Here is a 24,651-nt window from a genome sequence, read left to right as displayed (position 1 = left end):
TCCAAATGAACCCAATCCCTTCCCAGTCACTCCCATAGACCAATCTTCTTCCATTTTAGGTATTTTAAATTAACAGTGCAGGGAGAGTCCACTAGGAGTTTCTGTGCTCCCAGGCCACAGCTGATGACTCCCTGAATCTGGCAAGGTAGTGAGTATCCCCATCTGAACACACCTTTCCCCACCAGCTGAAAATTACTACAACCTCTGCTTGGCATCTCTGCCCAGGGAGACTTCAATAGGGAGAGACCACCATGCACTCGCCGTGGTGCCGAATGTCACCGCGACAAAGAGGATGTTCATTTCATTTCTCTGCCCTCTTATCATGGAAGGTGCTGACAGCTACTGGGGTACAGTGCCTCACCTGAGTCTATGCTTCACATGCGACCTGCCATGCAACTCTGCAAGCTATTCAACAGTGAGAGCATCACAGCCACACAACTCCTGTCCTGAAAGCTACATATACTCAGCAGATGTCACGGGAAAGAGATCAGGAACATGAATACTAGGGTGATTCTCCCCTCCTTGAATTGGCAGGGAGCGGTACTGGGAGTGCAGAGATTGTGTCTGGGAATATATAAACAGAAGGGATTGTGGGCTTCAGGAGAGGCAACTTCAATCAAAATAAGAATCGAGAGCAGCCTAAATGTCAAATATTTATTTTAATAGATGTCTCTTTTTTTTAAAGCTTCAATAGATTTGAAATAAACTTTCTTTTTCACACGATCTCCATGGTTTAGTGCTCAGGACTCCGATTTAGAGTCGGTCCGGTTTTTAAAAAGTGCTGTACAGTTGAAAGCTGTATCCACAGTTGAGCTCTGCCGTGTATCTCGAAACCATAAAGCAAGTTGGATACAGGCTCCGCATAGGTATTTTTTCAAATTATTCTGCGATTCGTCGTCACACACAAATCTGAGTCTTAGTGCAGAGTAGGTCACCAAAAAAAAAAAGATAAAGAGAGAAAGTGCTAGGTTATTCTCTTGGCTTCACCACTCGTGAATTTTGCGAGCAATCTGGAGGGAGGAGGAGGAGGCACTGGGGGAATTCTGTTTATCCGGCCTCCCCAAAGCCGCTGTTTTGTCAAAGTATTTTTTCCCTAGAAGCCCGAGTGAGAATTTGATTCGCTCATGGTCCTCTAACCTTGGTAAGTTCCATAATGAAGTCACACTGACTTTCTTCAGTGCTAATCTTCCATGTAAACCCTGGGTAGAAGGCTGCTTATCAAAACGTACTTTTCATTTTATATAATCGCTATATAACATTTTTTTTTGCAATTAAAAGCTTTTCCTTGGTGGCAGGGTTTGTAGAAGTTTAGTGTCAAAAGGTCATGCCTTGTGGATCGAGTATTTCCCTTTCTGAAGCTGGCTGACGTACAATTTGGTTTTGCTGCCGTCTAACCTGCGGAGCCAGACCTCTCCTGTGCTGACAGCCGTAATCGTTGCACTAGTGGAGAAGAAACAGAATCATGTTCATCAACAAAACACCAAACAAGGTGAGCAGATCAGTTTAACAGAGTTTAATCCGTCATTTGTTAAGATTGATGGTGAGACCCAGCACATTGCACTGATTAAGTAACTGCATGGCCCCAATCTCAGTGGGGCAGCAGGACCTTTGATCAATCCAATCCAGGTTTGGTCCACATTAACCAGAAAGGCCTCTGGTTCAAGTGCTAACAAGTGGTGGGTTACAGCTCCCCGGACACCAACAATCCTCCAGAGCCACAATGCACACAATGAGTGTTAGCAAGTTAGTTGACTGTGGAGAGCATCGCAGCCTACCCCCTCATCCTATCTTCATCTTATATCTACATACATGCACTTTCCAGAGGCTGGACAGTGGAGTGGTCAAGAACAGAAACCGTGGCCTATTTTAGCCTAACTCAGGTGCGGTGCACCCAACTGCATTGCCCCAATTGCTGCCGAGATCAACTCAACAGCAAGGAGCAGGGATTGAACTGGAGACTTCCAGAAACAGGAAACAGAAACCCAGGGTGCCTGGTTCACTGCAGTCCCCCATATCCATGACACCCCAACAACCTCTGTTACAGGTAATACATGTAGAGCTTCTTTCAGTTGGTAAACTACCATGACAGTGTGGCTTCAAATTCAACAAAGACTTGAAGCTGATGTCAGAAGCACATTTTACAGAAAGGACAACGCAGACTGCCTGCTGGGGCAACCGGAGAGAAGACTGAAAAGAGCTGGGGTTTAGGAACAAGTTCCACAGAATAAGCAGTAGTCATTTAGAAGTGATAATGCACTAAAGAAAAGGGGACAGTGATTTTGTGCATGTACAAGCGGCTGGAGCAAATTACTAAGGGAGAGCAGCAGCAAGGAAACACTTAAAATATTAAAAATAGAGAAAGGGAGCAATATACCGATTCACATAGAGGAAGACTGGGATTGTCAGTAAACACGAGGCAACTTTATTTTTCTTTATTCTTTCATGGGATGTGGGCATTGCTGGCAAGATCAGCATTTGCTCCCCATCCCTTCTTTGCCCTTGAACTGAGTGGTTTGCTCGGCCATTTCAGAGGGCAGGTAAGAGTTAACCACATTGCTATGGGTCTGGATCACATGTAGGCCAGACTGGGTAAGGATGGCAGATTTCCTTCCCTAAAGGGACTTTAGTGAACCAGTTGGGTTTTTACAACAATCGATGATAGTTTCATGGTCACTATTACTGAGGCTAGCTTTATATCCCATATTTTATTAATCAAATTTAAATTGCACCAGCTGCCGTAGTGGGATTCGAACCCTCGTCCCCAGAGCATTAGCCTGGGCCTCTGGATTACTAGTCCAGTGACATTACCACTACGCCACCATTTCCCCCTTAAATGAGAGATAATGTACTGAGCGAGTGGTACTAAGTAAAGGAATACAGAAAGTGCAGCTCCCTCACTATAGCAGAGGGTTAGATCTGAGGCTATGTGAGAGTAGGCACAGTCAGTGACTACCCCTGCCTCCCGCTGAGCTGAAAGAGGCTGCACATTGACAAGGGGCATCATTAAAAAGAACTTCTATTTGATCGCTGAGAGTGTGTTGGCCTCCCACAGTGAAGCAGTTGGGAACTGCAGTGCTCTATATGGAAATGAGCCTTGTGCGGAGTTAGCTCATCTCCACTTGTTTTCAGTGCAGCCAGGGTTAACTAAAGAGTGTAATAAGCCAGGGGTAAAGACAGGATCACTCTCAGCTCCCTCTCCCCATGAAGAGGTTTGCTGACACAGCATTTGCTTCACACATGTAGAATTAGTTGAGTACCCATCAAATCAGTATGAGGGATGGAGAGAAAGTGAGAAATTCATAAACAGATGTATGGAGTGCTTACTGTGAGGGCGCTTCATCCTTTATCTCCAGTACGATGCTCTGTCCCTTGCTGTACCAGTCTCCCTCGTAGAACAGTCTTCCTTCCTCACACTTGGCCACGTACAAATGCTTCTCCTGTTTAGGCAAAGCTGTGGAGGGAACAGAACCATTAAACTCTTTCATGCTCAACTTTTTCTTTGTTTTCCCCAAGTCTTTCTTTTCATTTTTGCTAAAGTCAACTTTGACTACTGATCAACATGAATGACAGCCAAAATCAATGCATAAGCAAACATTACAACCAGTCTGGTCCAGCGGACACCTCTCAGAGTCAGAAGGTTGTGGGTGCAATCCCTGTTGCAGGACTTAGTGTGACACTCCAGTGCAGCATTGTCGAAGGTACCATCCTTCAGATTAATATTAAAAATCCCTGTGGGAAGAGCAGGAGAGTTCTCCTGGTCTCTTGGGGCTAACAATCCTCTCTCAACCAACATCACCTGGAAATCAAGAGTAACTGATGGTTCACATTTGTAGGATCTTGCAGTGTGCACAATGGCTCTGCCCATTTGCTACAGTACAACATTCCAAAATTGGATGTGAAACTCTTTGGGATGTTTTTTCAGATGTAATGGACACCTTCCTAATTACAAGTTGTAGTAACGCAACAGATTCCCATAAATTCTATGCTGAATACAACAGTTCATGTTTGCTGAGAGCAGCAGTGATAAGGAGTGAAGAGTCCTCTGTTTGTGTTTGGATGTCAGGTGGAGACTGGGTGGCACTCAGCTCTGATCCCCACTCCAGGCTATTTTCTAATGCTTTCTGTCATAGAGGATGGCCATAGTAGTGGCAGCAGGGCAGAGTGGACACAGGGTATTAGTAGGGTTGGCAAGGTGGCCAATTAGGAAGGCGATCTTCATTCAACACGTCATTGTCGATCTTGGAGAGATGGCTGAAGTGGAATAGGAAATCACGTCAGGCAGGGGCAGTCAGGTTTTGCAATGGTTGATTTCAACTGAAGGGTGAATGGATGTAGAATAAGCTGCAGGGAAAGACACAAGGACAACGAAGTAGACGATGTGAGAGGGATGAAACGGTTCCTGGACTGAGAAGGAGTTGTGGGACAAAGTGAGAAGGTGAGGCACACAATGAGAAAGCAGGTAGGGCAGCATCAATCCACTAGAAAGGGCACAATGGACTTTTTCCCGACTGCCAAGAATCCTTACATGAGAGTACGAAAAGAAAATGAATTAAGAAAAAGAGGTGGGAACAGTGGAGAGAGAGGGAGCCTGAAGGGCAGGGGAAACAGTGAGTACAAGAAAGAGAGGCAGTAAGCAGGAACCAGGTGGAGGCTGGGTCGAAAGAAGGATTCTCATTAGTTGTGGTGTAGGGACACCCCAAAATTTCTACTCACTTGTATCATTTAACACTTGGGACGAGGCCTTTGCCTTCTTACCATGGGCTGCTTCAGAACCTGCACCTGGGGGGAAAATTATTAGAAACTGAGTTACCTAGAGAATCACCTTACCTCCATACAGCCCATATACCAATGGGTGCACAAATGCTATCTGTACAAAGCCTGCAATTTGCATGGTCTTCCAGTCCCTTATATTGGGCTCTGTGAAGGACCCACTATATTCCCTGACCAGGGCTCATTGACCCACTTCACTTACCATCTGATTTTCTTTTTTGTTGTGCAACAACTGCTTTCGCCTAAAAGAAATAGAAAAATTCATCATTTAGCTATCACATCATTCTACTCATCCACACTGACAGAGGTACTCCACACACCCTCACCAGCTTCTGATAACATCTACATCAAGATATAGGTCCACCCAAAAAATACCCTCCAACTTGAGAAATGCAATCTCCCTTCTGCAACGTAGGAGTAAATCTAGGCTCCATACCATCCTTTTGGGTTGTCTGGCTGGGAGCAAGAGAAAACAAAAGGATACTATGGTGGCATGGCTTTTGCAGAATGCACCAGAACAGCAAAAGCTGCCTATTAAACTGAAAGGGCCTCAAAATAAGGGCTATAATTCCTGCTTCATTGCAACTTCAGCACATTTGATCACATGCTTTGTGACTATAAACCTTTACTTTTATCCGTTCATGGGATGGGCCAGCATTTATTGCCCATCCCTAATTGCCCTTGAGGTGGTGGTGGTGAGCTGCCTTCTTGAACTAGCTCCATTCCCACTTGGATTGAATGGGGCAAGGGAGTTCACATTAACTTATATGTGGAATCCATACAACCTCTTGTAGCAGGAAGAAAAATTTATAAGTTTTCCACATGTGGAAACGGCATCTCTAGAATAACTGATTAGAGACTGCAGGGGGACTGGGGCAGAAGCCAAAAATGTCCCAACTCCTCACAACACCAGCTAAGAAAATACACACTTCATGACATTGGTGGCTAGAAATTTATGTGGAAAATCACAGGCAGGGCTCAATCAAATTTACAAGAGGCCTTCAGCAAGTGAGGCTCCCCATCAGTGGAACAGTCTGGTAAAACCCACCTCACCTAGTGTTTCTGCATATTCTCCTGCTCTGCTGAACTACGCCATACCCCCTCCAAACCAAGAAAAAATCCTGGTCCTGCCCATTTAATGTACAGAACTCTTCAAGACCTGGACTGCAACAGAGAATGTGAACATTCAGATGAGTACAGAGAATCCAGAGTGAGCCGAATGAGACAGGGACGGGAAAGTGGGGATGGCAGAACGAATAAGGAGTTGGGAACGAGCATGGGTAAGAGGGGTTTAGGATCAGGGAGAGTGCAGGGAACCAGAAACAAAGGGGCAACTAGTAAAGTGCAGGTTAAAAAGTGGCTGTAGGTAGATTGGAGAACGTGGAAAAACAGAGTCTAAGGAATGGAGAGCAAAGAGAAAAGGAAATGCATACGAGGAACTGGGAACAAGTGCGGAGAATGAGAAGTGAGTGGAGACGGAGCAAAGGCATTGCAAGCTATTGAGGTGCAGGTACAGTGGTCCACAGCAAAGTTTACCTTTTTAATTGCAGCCCAGTCCTCCAAGATATCAATGTCCCGTAGCATGTAGACAATGTATGGACGTGCACTGATGTTAAGGAATAAAGACCAGAGAGTATTAACCCTTTTATGCCTCGGCTACTTATAGTTCTTGTTCCATCCCACACATCCTAAAAAAGGGGAATAACTGTCCAGTTAAAGGGACATGATCTCCCCTCAAGTAGCTACAGAGGCATTTATACAGCAACTTCTCATCTTAGAAACTTCTTAAAGCTCTTCACATACAAGAATCAATCATAAGTAGTGACACTTATTATGCCATCTCACTATCAGCATTCTGGGGAATAATCTGTTAATTCAGTTTTGGAAGGAGGATCAAGCAGTTTGGTAAGAGACCAATGGGCTGCACCTTGATACTGGAGCAGCAGAAGTGAGGAACAAGCAGTAATCCAGAGTGTGTAGAAAGGAAGGTGAGAGCTGGAATATTTATCTAAGTGCACAGGAATTGTGAGAGCACGAGAGTTGATTGGTCTGCTACCTTCACCTTCCACCTGCTGGAGAAAGCTCTGCCATCTGAGGTACAAGACACCATCAGTTAAACATTACAAAATTGAAATTTCTGACTTCACTGCACTAACTACCACTGCCTCTAGAGCGAGTTTCAATGTCACATTGCTGATGGAGGCCTCTTGTTCAATAGAACAGTGCAGTCAGCACTGCAGAAAGAAACTTTCATTTATATCACCTCTTGCCTGGTCTCAGGACATCCCAAAATGCTTCACAGCTAATGAAGTATTATGAAGTGTAGTCACTGTTGCAGCACAGGGAAATGCAGCTACCAAATTGCACACAGCAAGCTCCCAGAAACAGAAATGTGATTAATGACCAGAATCTGTTAGTTGAGGGATAAATACTGGCCAAGAGGGGGAGAACTCTCTCCTCATCTTCCCATCGTGGGCATGGGATCTTTTCCATCCATTTATGGCACCTTATGCAAAAGGTGGAACCTCGAAAAGTATAGTATTCGCTCAGTATTGCCCTGCAGTGCAGCCGGAATTTTCGACCTTCTGATGCAGCAATGAGTGCTACCACTGAGCCATGGCTGACATCTAAAGTGCCTGAATATATTGGGCTGTCAGTATTTAATCATGGTGAAGTGCCCTAGTCCTTGACACATGTGGGCACTTATATTACCAAGCTAGCTGGCGACTGGTCTGTTCCCACTATCCAAATGCGCTGGGAACCACTTTCCAGGCAGGACTGAGTCTCCCTCTGTAGGAAGACTGCAACATCTCCTCTGTATAATTTGAATCAGGCATTAAACCTGAATTCAATCTATGTTCAACATAATCACAAACTTTACAGCTTGCTGAGCACTCACAGTAAGGCAAGCAAGGTGGCCAGAGAGGACAATAAGTGTTGAATTAACCACTTTACATCGTGGATGGAGAATAAATGGTATCGACTGTAGGGACACAGTGGAGAGGGACAGCATCATGGAGCTGCAGAGAAAGAAACTGAGGGGATTGAAAATGGTCAAAAGATTGAGAAATGGCAGAGGGAACAATGTGAAAAAATGTGAGATTATCCACTTTGGTAGGAGGAACAGATGTGCAGAGTATTTCTTAAATGGTAAGAGATTTGAAAGTGTAGATGTACAAAGGGATCTGGGTGTCTTCACCAGTAAGTCATTGAAAGCGAACATGTAGATGCAGCAAGCAATTAGGAAAGCTAATTGTGTGTCCTCCCACCCTACTTCATCACAACCTCTCTGCCTATCCTTCTTTTCCCATCTCCCTCATGTGTTTATCTCGCTCCCCTATAAAGGCATCTATGCTAATTGCCTTAACCACACTTTGTGGTGGCAAGTTCCACATGGACAGTAGATCACAATGGGGAATAATAAGATAATCCTGAACCTCCAACTATGTTCCATGGATCAGCCAAAGAACTTCACAAAATGACTCCTATGTATCACAGTGTTGTAGTCGAACATCCATTTGAATAGAGGGGAATGAACACAGGTGGCGTGGAAGGATATCAGACACAGTTGCTGCCTTCTTCTTCTTCTCTGATTTAAAGGTGTCGCACTTCTTCTTGTTCCGTTTCCCTCGGACCTCCTCATTCCACCATTCTGGCAAAAAAAAAAATTGTTAAACTAAGTGCAATTATCTGAACCAGCTCGGTGCTGACGAAGAAGGCCATTCAGCCCACTCTGCTCGCCCATCCATAGAAAGCTATAGCCCTCCCACCATATAAATGCTCCCTCAATATCAGTTCCCAACAACAGTGTCAAGTGCTGTGTCCTTTTTCCCAGTCTGTAGCTCAATCTCTGCCCCACAGTTGTAGTTAAACCTGAAGTAGTAACTCAGGATCACCCGTCCTGTAGTATTTTAGTCACTTCCACGAGGTTAACTCTAATTCACCTCTTTGAAGGCTGAAGTGACAATGTTTTTCCAACTTTTCCCAGAACTAGGGCGCTAGGATTCAGCCCCATTGCCCTTCTCTGCTGCTCATTTGGGTGAGGTAGCAGGTGGTGATCAGTAAGCATGGAGACCGTACCCTGGCGATTTCAGGATAAGGGAGAGGGGTGAGGGGGAAATTTGTGTCGAATAGGAAACAACAGGCTGCTGAACACTGACCAGAGGTGATGTCTATACTCTGCTTGTCCTCCTCCAATCGCTGAATTCGCTCCAACAGCTCGTTCCGCATGTTATCAAACAGCAGCAGCTTCTCACTCTGAACCAACAGCAAAATAAAAAACATGGAAAGTTAGCCCTTTAAGAAGCCATTTGCCTGCAAACATCTTCCAAATGTACCTGTTTAGAGCAATTTGAATTTATAGACTCAAATTGACAGGCCTTTTTAAACACAACCCCAGTTACCAGCAGAATAAGCAGAATACATGCAGCGTGCAACGGATGTGGAAAAGTGTGCGGGGTGCTTCGGAAAAGGCGACTGAAAGGTATTTGGTTTCAGGTTCTGATGCACTGCTGAATCTTTTCTGGGCCTGTCCTTTCCCCAAGTTCTTGTTTGTATGTTCAGTCGCCTGGCCCTGACCCATCCCTCATCGTTGTGCCTCTCTGAAGCACTTTTTGACATTTTGTGATGTTAAAGGGATGACAGAAATCAGAAACGCAAATTGTTGATGCACCAGATAGCAGTCAGCACTGTTTCCCAGCAAAGGGAATAGGAAGATTGGAAACCAGCAAAAAACTGCAACTGTTAGCTGTGTTTGGGATTTCCATTTAGTTTGATAAATTATCCTTGTTAGCAAAATAAAACAAGGCAAAAGTTAGAACGAAATAGAAGAGGATGTGTGGTGTGTTGTCCCACTTTCCCTACTGCCCTTACCTCCAGATGTTGCCGAGCACCCTGCAGTTCACACTCGTACCTGTTTCTGATTACTTCCAAGCACAAATCTTTATACACTCCTGTAAGATGCAGAATTAGGACAAGGTTAATCTCTTCAATGTATAGTATGCTCAGCCTATACATTCACCCCAAGTTGGTCTCCTACATAGCCAACCCCGTTGCTTGCCATCTAGTGCTTTCCATCACACAGTAGAGCCCTCATTGCTCTCCCTCTTCAACAGCAGCATTTTGTCCACAACAAACCTCTCCACCACATGATGCCAACCTTCCAACCCACCCTGTGCCCTCCATCTTAAGCAGCTGTGACGACTGGGCGCAACCATAGGAAAGGCAGAATTCAAGGCACAGTGAAAATCAGTGTGACACTTGCAAAACCCTTTTATCACATTTAGGTTGCACGTGTTAGACTGGATACTGGGCTCAATTTTCCACTTCCTCTTTTCTCATGAAGAAGCCAAATCTTGCTGGAGTTTGTATGAATCAGTTGCACATCCCATTGATGAATGTTCACTATTATTTATTGCATCTCTCCCAAACACAAACTTTCAATCATTATCTATACACTTGAAGCACACACTTCCTGTTGTCATGATTTTTGGTCACAGGTGTGCGTCAGTGTTGACCATTCCATTTTGCTATGTCAACTGTCACAGTGAAGTTACAGGCTCTGACCACTAGGTGGTCCCATGCAGTGTATTCCTGGAAAATCTCTCCCAAATGGTCACCGCATTGTACACATATTAAAATAAGTATTTATCAACTGTACATAGGCCTAAAATAGCTCTCCCTCCCCCACAGGAGCACAGCACACAGCCACCACCCTCCTCCAAGGCCCAACAGTTTGGGTGTGTCAGATTACCCCATTGATGCGACCATTACCTGCTACCTCAGTTCTGATTTTCATGTTCTTCTGCAGGACAGCCAGGGGCTCCAAGTACTCGGTTGCTTTTCCTGCGATCACCTCGTCCAATTTGGCTTCAACCTGACTCAATCTCTCTTTGTACAGTCTGCAAAAGAGAAGCTGCCGATTTTACCCTCCATTCCCATTCTACTTTCTCAGAGTAAATCCTCTGCCCAACTTTTACTGAGCAACTTTTCAAACTGCAGCAAGTATTTCTTTGCTGGGCTTTTGCCCTCCTTTCCTAAAGTTGCTGACTCTCAGCGGGGTGCGGGTTCTACCATCCAGCATCTCAACCAAGTGGCCACTCTTCGCGTGGAAACCTAGATAGTTAGTGCTGGCTGGCTATTCAACTGTGGGCAGCATCACAACCCAGTCTGACTTCATCCGCACCCAATATCTAAAGGGGTTTCCGCTTTTAAAACGCGATCCAGTGACTTCTGCATCTGTTTGTGACGCACCCTAGCCTTGCAAGTCAAGAATAGTCCCTTGGGTGATGAGCTAGAGAGCGTTGTGGAGCCTGTGCTCAGTAGGAAGCAGCGCCTTCAGGAGAGAATAAAATTGGAAGAGGTATATTCAAAAGAAACTAATAGGCATACTGTTCTTTCAGATCCGTGAACTGCTTCTCCAGATCCGACATTTCGTCCAGACACTCAGTGCGGCGTCGTTCACAGTCCTCATCATCCATCTCTGGAAAAGGAAAGGTGCCCGAGATCAGATCAGTGCGAGTAACTTGGAATAAAAGTCCATACTTGGGTGTTTTAACATCTTACTAAACTCACGAGGAATTTACAGCATAGAAAACAGGCCATTCAATCCAACCAGACAATGTCAGTGTTTGCGCTGCATCCGAACCTTTCCCACCTTACTTCACCTCACCCTAATGGCATATCTTTCTATTCATTTCTCCCTCATGTATCTATCTAGCTTCTCAATGTCTCAAGATGTTTCATAAAATGAATAAGTAAAATAGTGACTGTTATTTACATATCTCGAATCAGCAGTGACTCTGTTTTGTGTGGAGTTGGTTGAGGGAGGAATGCTGGCTCCAGGACACCAGGGCCCTGCCCTTTAGCATCAGGGAAACAGGGCCTTGGCTTAACGTCCCATCTCTGAGAGTGCAGCATGCCCTCAGTACAGCACGGGAGTGTCAGCGCAGATTGAGTTCATGCCCTGGAGCGGGGCTCAAACATACAACGTTCTGCTGATGAGAGGAGTGTGAAAGAGAGAAGCCAGCATACAATACCATCAGTACCAAAGGTGCTGCCACATCCAGGTGTCTCTTGGCCCTGGTTATAGTGTCCACTTTGATATCCACTATTGATAGTCCACAACTCAATTACCCCTTTGGGTTAACTACTTCCTTTACCGCCTGTCCAATTCCCTTCTTACTCTTAACTGCCTCATTAATGCCTCGAGTTCTCTGGAAGTCGAATTTTTCGCCACAGTGAATAAATTAAATGAAAAATATACAGGATTAATTTAAACTTGTACAACCTCAAGTTATAATAATTTAGTTTATTTACAATGTCAAGTCTTAAACAGTCAGGCAGGCTTACACAAAGATATAACTACATTTAAGCACAGAGTTCTTCACTGACCGGAGCTGTCTTCACCCTCCTCCTCGGATGCAGAGGTACTGCCACTCTCCTCATCTGAGCTCTCCTCATTCTCTGGAGAATCCTGCTCCATTTCCTCATCAGCCTTCTCCTCGTCCTTTTCTTTGTCTTTCTGCGGCTGCTGCCCAGGCATTGTACTTCAAAGTAAAATACAATCATTATCGCAAGGCCACAAAACACAATCAGCACATTTGTGTCACAGCATTAAATACAGAAACACGCATCCTCCAGTGATTTAAAATAGCAGACCTGTCCCCACCAGTACTGTAGCCCAGTTAGAGAGCACAGACCAGTACCCATCAGTACTGTACCCCAGTTAGAGAGCACAGACCTGTCCCCACCAGTACTGTACCCCAGTTATATAGCACAGACCCGTCCCCACCAGTACTGTACCCCAGTTATATAGCACAGACCCGTCCCCACCAGTACTGTACCCCAGTTATATAGCACAGACCAGTACCCATCAGTACTGTACCCCAGTTAGAGAGCACAGACCTGTCCCCAACAGTACTGTACCCCAGTTATATAGCACAGACCAGTACCCACCAGTACTGTACCCCAGTTATATAGCACAGACCAGTACCCACCAGTACTGTACCCCAGTTATATAGCACAGACCCGTCCCCACCAGTACTGTACCCCAGTTATATAGCACAGACCCGTCCCCACCAGTACTGTACCCCAGTGTTATACAGAGACAGACCTGTCCCCACCAGTACTGTACCCGTGTTATACACTGATAGTCCTGTCCCCACCAGTACTGTACCCCCATGTTATATACTGATAGACCTGTCCCCACCAGTACTGTACCCGTGTTATACAGTGATAGCCCTGTCCCACCAGTACTGTACCCCAGTGTTATACAGTGATAGCCCTTTCCCACCAGTAATGTACCCCAGTGTTGTACAGTGACAGACCTGTCCCCACCAGTACTGTACCCCAGTGTTATACAGTGACAGACCTGTCCCCACCAGTACTGTACCCCAGTGTTATACAGTGATAGCCCTGTCCCACCACTACTGTACCCCAGTGTTATACAGTGACAGACCTGTCTTCACCAGTACTGTACCCCAGTGTTATACAGTGACAGACCTGTCCCCACCAGTACTGTACCCATGTTATACAGTGACAGACCTGTCCCCACCAGTACTGTACCCATGTTATACACTGATAGTCCTGTCCCCACCAGTACTGTACCCCAGTGTTATACAGTGATAGCCCTGTCCCACCAGTACTGTACCCCAGTGTTATACAGTGACAGCCCTGTCCCCACCAGTACTGTACCCCAGTGTTATACAGTGACAGACCTGTCCCACCAGTACTGTACCCGAGTGTTATACAGTGACAGACCTGTTCCCACCAGTACTGTATCCCAGTGTTATACACTAACAGACCTGTCCCCGCCAATACTGTATCCCAGTGTTAGAGTGCCAGACACGTCTCACCAGTACTGTGCTCCAATGTTATACAGTGACAGACCCATCCCCACCAGTACTGCACCACAATGTTATACAGTGACAGGCCCATCCCTACCCGTACTGTACCCCAATGTTATACAGTGACAGACCTGTCCCGCCAGTACTGTAGCCCAGTGTTATACAGTGACTACTGTACCCATGTTATACACTGATAGTCCTGTCCCCACCAGTACTGTACCCTCATGTTATATACTGATAGACCTGTCCCCACCAGTACTGTACCCCAGTGTTATAGTGATAGCCCTGTCCCACCAGTACTGTACCCCAGTGTTGCACAATGACAGACCTGTCCCCACCAGTACTGTACCCCAGTGTTATACAGTGACAGACCTGTCCCACCAGTACAGTAGCCCAGTGTTACACAGTGACAGACCTGTCTCCACCAGTACTGTACCCCAGTGTTATACAGTGACAGTCCTGTCCCCACCAGTACTGTACCCCCATGTTATATACTGATAGCCCTGTCCCACCAGTACTGTACCCCAGTGTTGCACAATGACAGACCTGTCCCCACCAGTACTGTAGCCCAGTGTTATACAGTGACAGACCTGTCCCCACCAGTACTGTACCCCAGTGTTATACAGTGACAGCCCTGTCCCAGCAGTACTGTACCTCAGTGCTATACACTGATAGACCTGTCCCCACCAGTACTATACCCCCATGTTATATACTGATAGACCGGTCCCCACCAGTACTGTACCCCCATGTTATATACTGATAGACCTGTCCCCACCAGTACTGTACCCCAATGTTATACATTGAGAGACCTGTCCCCACCAGTACTGTACCCCAATGTTATACAGTGAGAGACCTGTCCCCACCAGTACTAGACCCGTGTTATACAGTGACAGACCTGTCCCACCAGTACTGTACCGCAGTGTTATACAGTGACAGACCTGTCCCCGCCAATACTGTATCCCAGTGTTATAGTGCCAGACACGTCTCACCAGTACTGTGCTCCAATGTTATACAGTGACAGACCCATCCCCACCAGTACTGCACCACAATGTTATACAGTGACAGGCCCGTCCCTACCCGTACTGTACCCCAATGTTATACAGTGACAGACCTGTCCCCAGCAATACTGTACCCCAATGTTATACAGTGACAGACCTGTCCCCACGATTACTGTACCCCAGTGTTATACAGTGACAGCCCTGTCCCAGCAGTACTGTACCCCAGTGCTATACACTGATAGACCTGTCCCCACCAGTACTATACCCCGATGTTATATACTGATAGACCTGTCCCCACCAGTACTGTACCCCAATGTTAGACAGTGAGAGACCTGTCCCCACCAGTACTGTACCCCAGTGTTATAAAGTGACAGACCCGTCCCCACTAGTACTGTACCCCAGTGTTATACACTGACAGACCTGTCCCCGCCAATACTGGATCCCAGTGTTATAGAGTGCCAGACACGTCTCACCAGTACTGTGCCCCAGTGTTATACAGTGACAGACCCATCCCCACCAGTAATGCACCACAATGTTATACAGTGACAGGCCCATCCCCACCAGTACTGTACCCCAATGTTATACAGTGAGAGGCCTGTCCCCACCAGTACTGTAGCCCAGTGTTATACAGTGACAGCCCTGTCCCAGCAGTACTGTACCTCAGTGCTATACACTGATAGACCTGTCCCCACCAGTACTATACCCCCATGTTATATACTGATAGACCGGTCCCCACCAGTACTGTACCCCCATGTTATATACTGATAGACCTGTCCCCACCAGTACTGTACCCCAATGTTATACATTGAGAGACCTGTCCCCACCAGTACTGTACCCCAATGTTATACAGTGAGAGACCTGTCCCCACCAGTACTAGACCCGTGTTATACAGTGACAGACCTGTCCCACCAGTACTGTACCGCAGTGTTATACAGTGACAGACCTGTCCCCGCCAATACTGTATCCCAGTGTTATAGTGCCAGACACGTCTCACCAGTACTGTGCTCCAATGTTATACAGTGACAGACCCATCCCCACCAGTACTGCACCACAATGTTATACAGTGACAGGCCCGTCCCTACCCATACTGTACCCCAATGTTATACAGTGACAGACCTGTCCCCAGCAATACTGTACCCCAATGTTATACAGTGACAGACCTGTCCCCACGATTACTGTACCCCAGTGTTATACAGTGACAGCCCTGTCCCAGCAGTACTGTACCCCAGTGCTATACACTGATAGACCTGTCCCCACCAGTACTATACCCCGATGTTATATACTGATAGACCTGTCCCCACCAGTACTGTACCCCAATGTTAGACAGTGAGAGACCTGTCCCCACCAGTACTGTACCCCAGTGTTATAAAGTGACAGACCCGTCCCCACTAGTACTGTACCCCAGTGTTATACACTGACAGACCTGTCCCCGCCAATACTGGATCCCAGTGTTATAGAGTGCCAGACACGTCTCACCAGTACTGTGCCCCAGTGTTATACAGTGACAGACCCATCCCCACCAGTAATGCACCACAATGTTATACAGTGACAGGCCCATCCCCACCAGTACTGTACCCCAATGTTATACAGTGAGAGGCCTGTCCCCACCAGTACTAGACCCGTGTTATACAGTGACAGACCTGTCCCACCAGTACTGTACCCCAGTGTTATACAGTGACAGACCTGTCCCCACCAGTACTGTACCCCAGTGTTATACAGTGACAGGCCCATCCCCACCCGTACTGTACCCCAATGTTACACAGTGACAGACATGTCCCCACCAGTACTCTAGCCTACAGTTATACAGTGAGAGGCCTGTCCCCACCAGTACTAGACCCATGTTATACAGTGACAGACCTGTCCCACCAGTACTGTACCCCAGTGTTATACAGTGACAGACCTGTCCCCACCAGTACTGTACCCCAGTGTTATACAGTGACAGGCCCATCCCCACCCGTACTGTACCCCAATGTTACACAGTGACAGACATGTCCCCACCAGTACTCTACCCTACAGTTATACAGTGACAGACCTGTCCCCACCAGTACTGTACCCCAGTGTTATACAGTGACAGGCCCATCCCCACCCGTACTGTACCCCAATGTTACACAGTGACAGACATGTCCCCACCAGTACTCTACCCTACAGTTATACAGTGACAGACCTGTCCCCACCAGTACTGTACCCGTGTTATACAGTGATAGACCCATCCCCACCAGTATTAAAACCATGTTATACAGTGACAGCCCTGTCTCCACAAGTACGGTACCCCGGTGTTATACAGTAACAGACCTGTCCCAACCAGTACTGTACCCGTGTTATTCAGTGACCTGTCCCCACCAGTACTGTACCCCAGTGTTATATAGTGACAGACCTATCTCCACCAGTTGTGTACCCTGTGTTAGATAATGACAGACCTCTCCTCACAATGTTACACTGATATACTTGTACCTTCCAGTCCCTTTCCCTAGTGTTGTACTGACATACTTTTGGAAGGATAGAATTTACAATTGTACTACTTCAGACCTGCCAACTTGATCACTTCAAGAAGTTGCTCTGATTTCAGTTTAAGAATATGTTGCAGCCTCTTAAATGTAACAAACCCCATTCCTGCGTTTTAATAATATCTCAATCTTTCTGATCACAAATCTCTCTGCTGACGAGAAGGACACAAAGGATGTCTTTCACAGCTCAGGTATATAATCTTCACCCAAGCACCATTACAGAACACTGAAATCCTGGTCTCAATTTCAATATTGTTGCAGCTTAGGACACAATTTAAAAGCAATATTTGCCAAAAGTTACTCCAACTCTTTGTTTGATAGAAGGAAACATATTCTGAATTAAAATAACCTTGACGTGAAATTAAAAACCGTTTATCCTTCAGTTCAATTGAGAAATTGAAATTGATTTAAAATTCAATGTTTTTAACTGAAAAGTATTTCAAATTAAATAAATTAAAATGGAAAAATGTTTTAAAAGGAAAAGTAAGTAAAGTGATTTTCAAATGTGTACCTTGCATCTTAAAAGTAGTTAATTGGCTGTGAATCACTTTGGGACATCCTGAATTGGTATATGAGTGCAAACCTTTCTTTTTAAATATGTTTCGAAGATAAATCATTCTAATATTGTGAATATAAATTTTAAATGAAATTAAATGAAATTTTTAAAACATTCAGGAACAATACCAGAACAGTGGCATTATAACTATCAGGAAAACAACAACAATTCTGTGTCTGACCTGGAAGTGGGGGGGGGGGGGGGGTGCCTTTCGGATTTGGAAAGCTTTTAATGGAAGTGTTTCCACTCACAGACGAGACCAGGATAAGGGTTCATAAATACTGGATTGTCACTAATCAATCCAATCAGGAATTCCGGAGAAAGCTCTTTACCCAGAGAGCAGGGAGAATGTGGAACTTGCGACCACAGGGAATGAATGAGGTGAATAGTATAGTTATATTTAAAGGAGAGTTGGATAAATACATGAGGGAGAAAGGAATAGAAGGATATGGTGATAGGCTGAGATGAAGGGGGGCTGGGAGGACACGTGAGGGGAATAAAAACTGGCATGGAGCAGATGGGCCAAATGGCCTGTTTCTGTGCTGTAGACTTGATGTAATTCTAAACAATCCAATATAAGACCTTTTTAAAAATTGGGAGGAAATTTGAAAAAGTACACAAATTAAAAGGTGAAATACAACATCTTTAAAACATGAAACTTTTTTTTAAATCGAGAAATTTTCTTAGCAAAAAAAAATCTTTGAATGCAAACATTTAAAAAACTTAAAGCGACAAATCAAAACGTCAAGATGTGAAATTTTAAGCAAAAGCAAAATTCGAAAAAGGAAGCACCCATCAAGCGAAAATGTAAAAACACTAACAAATTAAAATGTAAAGACGACACTGCAGAAATGAAAAAATGTGACGCCAGTGTGATTTTTTTTAAAAAGTTGAAACGTTTCAGATTGAGCCACAAGGCTGGCAATACAAGATTTTTCAAAATGGGAACTGAAAGAAATAAAGAGAATTTAAAAATGAATATATAATTTAGTTCTTTCAAAACTGTTTCCCGCCTCAGTATCTCTGCCAGAAATGCCCCTCCCCAACCCCTTCTCTTGTGTTACTTTTAACCTTGTGTCAAGTTTGTTTCACTTTCCCTATATTTTGGTTATAATATATTTTTGGATATTAACATATGTATATACACATACGTATATATATATATATATGTACACATACACACAAAAATGTTGTATTTATATATATATTACATAGTGCACCAAAACATCTTTCAATATATATTATATATAAAAAGGGACCAAAACATTTTTTTATACATTGTATATTTTTATACTATAATGTATATTAAAAGTGGTCCAAAACATTTTTAAATATAAATTATATATATATCCTTATACTATAGTACATATAAAAAAGGACCAAAACATTTTTATATATATTGTATATTTTTATACTATAATGTATATTAAAAGTGGTCCAAAACATTTTTAAATATAAATTATATATATATCCTTATACTATAGTACATATAAAAAAGGACCAAAACATTTTTATATATATTGTATATTTTTATACTATAATGTATATTAAAAGTGGTCCAAAACATTTTTAAATATAAATTATATATATATCCTTATACTATAGTACATATAAAAAAGGACCAAAACATTTTTCTATATATTGTACATTTTTATACTATAATGTATATTAAAACTGGTCCAAAACATTTTTAAATATAAATTATATATATATATCCTTATACTATAGTACATATGAAAAAGGACCAAAACATTTTTCAATATATATATTTTTACACTATATATATATATATAAAAAAGTGGACCATAACATTTTTCGATATATAGTAGAGATAAAAAAGTGCACCAAAACATCTTTGAACATATTATACATATAATAAAAGTGCACCAAGACATCTTTAAGTACATCAAGACACCTTTGAATATACAAATCAAACATATATATATATATATTTTTGCACCATAATATTTTTCAACCTCTGTACTTAGATACATCGAATTGCTCCAAAATGTAGGAAAAGTGAAACAAACTCGACATTAGGTTAGAAGAAAAACGCCGGAGAGGTTTTTTTTTGGGGGGGGGGGGGGGGGAAAGAGGGGGGCAGTACGCGGTTTTAAAAGAACTAAGTATTTATATATATATATATATACACACATCAACTAAATTATAAATATAATTTGAAAGTGAAAGGTTGGGACTCACCGCTCGGAGCCCGCTCCTCAAAGGCTCCAGTTTCTAACCAAGAACCGGGGCGGGGGGGGAAGTGGTGAAGAGAAATATAAATATATATATATGTTTTATAATTTTTTTCTGATATGGGTGCGCGTTTCTACTTTTTAAATTTTAAATTTAATTTGAACATAAACGGCTGGGCCAGCCTCGCTTTAAGGGTAACGGTCGCTGGGCTCTGGAAGCTTCCATGGGTCTGGCTCGGCGCTCGCGGGTGTCCAGTCGCCAGTCGCCAAGTGGCACTCGGAGGGACAGGGTGTGCGTGGCTTTTGGCCCCGGGTTACTTTTGATTTGGAGTTTTCACTTCATTTCATTTCATTGTCGCGTTTTTTTTTTGAGGGAGGAAGGAGATTTATCTTTTTATTATTATTGTTTTCGAGTGTCCGGGAGCTTTGTAGGAACTTTCAGAACGGGAAATGGAAAGCGGAGGACGGAACGTCGCTGGCTGACTGGTAGCCTCCCCGGCCAATGGGAGAGCCACTTCCCCGAGGTCTGGCTGATTGACAACCGGCCCGACCGATCGGAGAGCCGCCCGTTGACTGATTGACCGCCGTCCCGCCCAATCGGAGAGCCGCTCGCAAACCGTGGAAGCCGCCGCGGCCAAACGGAAAGCAGCTACCCGGGGACTGTGATTGGCAGCGGTCCCGACCAATGGGAGAGCCGCTCGCTGACTGACCGATAGCTGTCCCGGCCAATCGGAGAGCGGATGCCCGATGACTAGCCGCCTGAGGGCCGCCCTGGACAATCGTGGAGCTGCCCCCTGAAGAGGGCGGGCTCCCCCCGTTCCCCCTTCCCCGCCCCATCCAATTACGGCGGCTTGTCATCGTCGGGCGGGGACTCTTCAGGCGTTGGGCGAGGAGTGTGGGGTGGGGTCAAGATGATTCACCTCGCGTTCTGCGGAGAGCCGCTGCTGCCATCTCCAGTATGGCTGCTCGGGAGGACTACATCTGGAGAACCAGGGGATATGGTCTTTTGGGCTGTTTGGCTGACAGCCAAGCATTATCCAATTGGGTAATGGGTCTTTTTGCTTTCCAATTGGTCTAGGAAGGCAATGCGACACAAGGATGGATGTAAAAGCAAAAAATCGAGCTCGTCTCCATGCTCACTTCTTTGGGCAGAAGTCCTCTCCCTGTTCAACGGATCCTTTTACCCGCCTCCAATATTCTCCCTCCACCTGGACCCCTCCCTCTGGATTCTTACCTTCTCTTGATCTTTTCATTGAGAACTGTCGGCGTGACATTAGGCGTCTCAATTTCTCTGTTCCTCTCACCTAATCTAACCTGTCTCTCTCTCTGAACTTGCTGCACTCCGTTCTCTCAGGTCCAACCCTGACATTGTCATCAAACCCGCTGACAAGGGTGGTGCTGTTGTTGTCTGGCGCACTGACCTCTACCTCGCAGAGGCTGAGCGTCAATTCACAGACACTTCCTCCTACCTCCCCCTAGATCAGGACCCCACCACTGAACATCAAGCCATTGTTTCCAGGACTGTTACTGACCTCATCTCCTCTGGAGATCTTCCTTCCACAGTTTCCATCCTCATAGTGTCCCAATCTTGGACAGTCCGCTTCTACCTCTTACCCAAAATCCACAAACAGGACTGTCCCGGCAGACCGATTGTCAGCCTGTTCCTGCCCCACGGAACACATTTCTTGCTATCTTGACTCCATTCTCTCTCCCGTTGTCCAGTCCCTTCCCACCTACATCCGTGATTCCTCTGACACCCTACATCATATCAACAATTTCCAGTTCCCTGGCCCCAACCGTCTCTTTACCATGGACGTTCAATCCCTCTACACCTCCATCCCCCACCAGGATGGTCTGATGGCTCTCCGCTTCTTCCTCGAACAGAGGCCCAAATAATCCCCATCCACCACTACTCTCCTCCGTCTGGCTGAACTTGTTCTCTCACTGAACAATTTCTCCTTAAACTCCTCTCACTTCCTCCAAATAAAAGGTGTGCTATGGGTACCCGCATGGGTCCCAGTTATGTCTGTCTCTTTATGGGGTATGTGGAACATTCCTTGTTCCAGTCCTACTCCGGCCCCCTCCCACAACTCTTTCTCCAGTACATCGATGATTGCTTCGGTGCTGCTTCATGCTCTTGTCGAGACCTGGAAAAATTTATTAATTTTGCTTCCAATTTCCACCCCTCCATCATTTTCACATGGTCCATCTCTGACACTTCCCTTCCCTTCCTTGACCTCTCTGAATCAATTTCTGGTGATAGACTGTCCACCAATATTCATTACAAGCCTACCGACTCCCACAGCTACCTCGACTACAGCTCCTCACACCCCACTTCCTGCAAGGACTCCATCCCATTCTCTCGGTTCCTTTGCCTCCATTGCATCTGTTCTGATGATGCCACTTTCAAAAACGGTTCCTCTGACATGGCTTCCTTCTTCCTTAACCGAGGTTTTCCACCCACGGTCGTTGACAGGGCCCTCAACTGTGTCCAGCCCATCTCCCACGCATCCACCCTCATACCTTCTTCTCCCTCCCAGAACCATGATAGGGTCCCCCATGTCCTCACTTATCACCCCACCAGCCTCCACATTCAAAGCATCATCCTCCGTCATTTCCGCCAACTCCAGCATGATGCCACCACCAAACACATCTTCCCTTCAACCCCCTGGCGGCATTCCGCAAGGATCATTCCCTCTGGGACACCCTGGTCCACTCCTCCATCATCCTATACACCTCAACACCCTCCCACGGCACCTTCCCATGCAACCACAGAAGGTGCAACAGCTGCCCCTTTACTTCCCCTCTCCTCACTGTCCAAGGGCCCAAACACTCCTTTCAAGTGAAGCCGCATTTCACTTGCACTTCCCTCAATTTAGTCTATTGTATTCACTGCGCCCAATGTGGTTTCCTCTACATTGGTGAGACCAAATGCAGACTGGGTGACCGCTTTGCGGAACACCTTCGGTCTGTCCGCAAGCATGACCCAGACCTCCCTGGCATTTGCCATTTCAACACTCCACCCTGCTCTCTTGCCCACATGTCTGTCCTTGGCCTGCTGCATTGTTCCAGTGAAGCTCAATGCAAACTGGAGGAACAGTACCTCATCTTCCGACTAGGCACTTTACAGCCTTCCAGACTGAATATTGAGTTCAACAATTTTAGATCTCCTCCATCCCCACCCCCTTTCCTTTCCCCCTTTTTTCCAATAATTTATATAGATTTTTCTTTTCCCACCTATTTCCATTATTTTTAAATGTATTTCCATCCATTGTTTTATCTCTACCTTTTAGCTTATTTCGATCCCTCTCCCCCACCCCACCCCCACTAGGGCTATCTGTACCTTGCTCATCCTGCTTTCTACCCTTAATGTCACCTATTATCACATTCCTTAGATAATATCACCACCTTCAACACTTCTTTGTCCTTTTGTCTATCCAGCTGTACCTGTCCCACCCCACCTTAAACCAGCTTATATTTCACCTCATTTCTATTTTTCCTTAGTTCTGTTGAAGAGTCATACGGACTCAAAACGTTAACTGTGTTCCTCTCCGCAAATGCTGTCAGACCTGCTGAGGTTTTCCAGGTATTTTTATTTTTGATAAGGATGGATGTGTTGGCCAACTAATGGCTGGAGAGCTTTTTTTATTCTTTCATGGGATGTGAGCATCGCTGGCATTTGTTGCCCATCCCTAATTGCCCTTGAGAAGGTGGAGATAAGCTGTTGCGGTCTGTGTGGTGTAGGTACACCTGCAGTGCTGTTAGGGAGGGAATTCCAGGATTTTGACCCAGCGACGGTGAAGGAATGGCCGATATAGTTCCCAGTCAGGATGGTGAATGGTTTGGAGGGGGACTTGCAGGTGATGGTGTTCCTATGCATCTGCTGCCCTTGTCCTTCTAGATGGTAGAGGTCGCGGGTTTGGAAGGTGCTGTCGAAGGAGCCTTGGCGAGTTGCCGCAGTTCATCTTGTAGATGGTACACACTGCTGCATCGGAGGGAGTGAATGTTTATTGGGGGCAAGTCATGTGATGAAACCTACAGGAGTGGATTAGTCACAATTTACAACCCTTGGCAGGAGGATTAATCACCAAAGGACAGACACATTTAAGATAATTGGCAAATGAGCCAGAGAGAATTTGCATTCCTATAGCGCCTGACTTTCCTGACCTCAGGATGTCTCAAAGCACTTTGACAGCCAATGAAGTACTTTTGAAATGTAGTTACTGTTCTAGTATAGGAAACTCTGCAGCCAATTTTGTGCACAGTTAGCTCCCACAAGCAACAAGGTGGTAATGATCAGATAATCTTTTTCATTTGTGGCGCTGGCTGAGGGATAAATATTAGCCCCAGGACAATGACTAGAGCAGGGTGGGTTCACCACTTGTAATCTGGAAGGTAAGCTGCCTGAAGGGTTGATGGAAACTGCTTCAATACAAGAAATAAAAAGTTAAAAGTATGAAAAATCATACTTACAGCTTAGTAAAATAAAAGGGATGAAAGCTATCAATATTGGCAATGTTTCGAGGGATTTGCTCTCAAGTGGCTTTGTGTTAACACATGAGCTGTCTGAACTGGCTCTTGCTATGCTTTATGACTGCCTTATTTACACTAAATTATCACTTATCCCGACACATCTAAAGCTTTCAATGTTTGCACTAGAACAGTAACCTTCTAATCACTCAATCAACCAATGGTTACCATTCTATGATCCCAGAAAGATAAGATAACCTGAGCAGATAAAATGTCTTCTGATATAGGTGTCGGAGAGGCAGTCCCTCAACT

General features: G+C 45.1%; 1 protein-coding gene across 1 annotated transcript; it reads right to left on the bottom strand.

The window, feature by feature from the left end:
- Positions 1-640: 640 nt before the first annotated feature.
- Positions 641-20,335, bottom strand: LOC121272965 (breast cancer metastasis-suppressor 1 homolog). The gene is made up of 12 exons (XM_041179867.1): positions 19,877-20,335; positions 12,163-12,317; positions 11,161-11,251; positions 10,543-10,670; positions 9,643-9,722; positions 8,931-9,027; positions 8,330-8,422; positions 6,307-6,371; positions 4,973-5,012; positions 4,714-4,779; positions 3,325-3,451; positions 641-1,440 (listed from the first exon to the last, which is right to left on the bottom strand). The coding sequence occupies exons 2-12, from the start codon at positions 12,311-12,313 to the stop codon at positions 1,323-1,325; spliced, it is 1,056 nt and encodes a 351-aa protein (XP_041035801.1). The 5' UTR covers positions 12,314-12,317; positions 19,877-20,335; the 3' UTR covers positions 641-1,322.
- Between the last annotated feature and the right edge of the window lie 4,316 nt (positions 20,336-24,651).

This window comes from Carcharodon carcharias, chromosome 37, assembly GCF_017639515.1.
Source record: "Carcharodon carcharias isolate sCarCar2 chromosome 37, sCarCar2.pri, whole genome shotgun sequence".
Taxonomy (NCBI): Eukaryota; Metazoa; Chordata; class Chondrichthyes; order Lamniformes; family Lamnidae; genus Carcharodon; species Carcharodon carcharias.
This window is presented reverse-complemented; position numbering and strand designations above follow the sequence as displayed.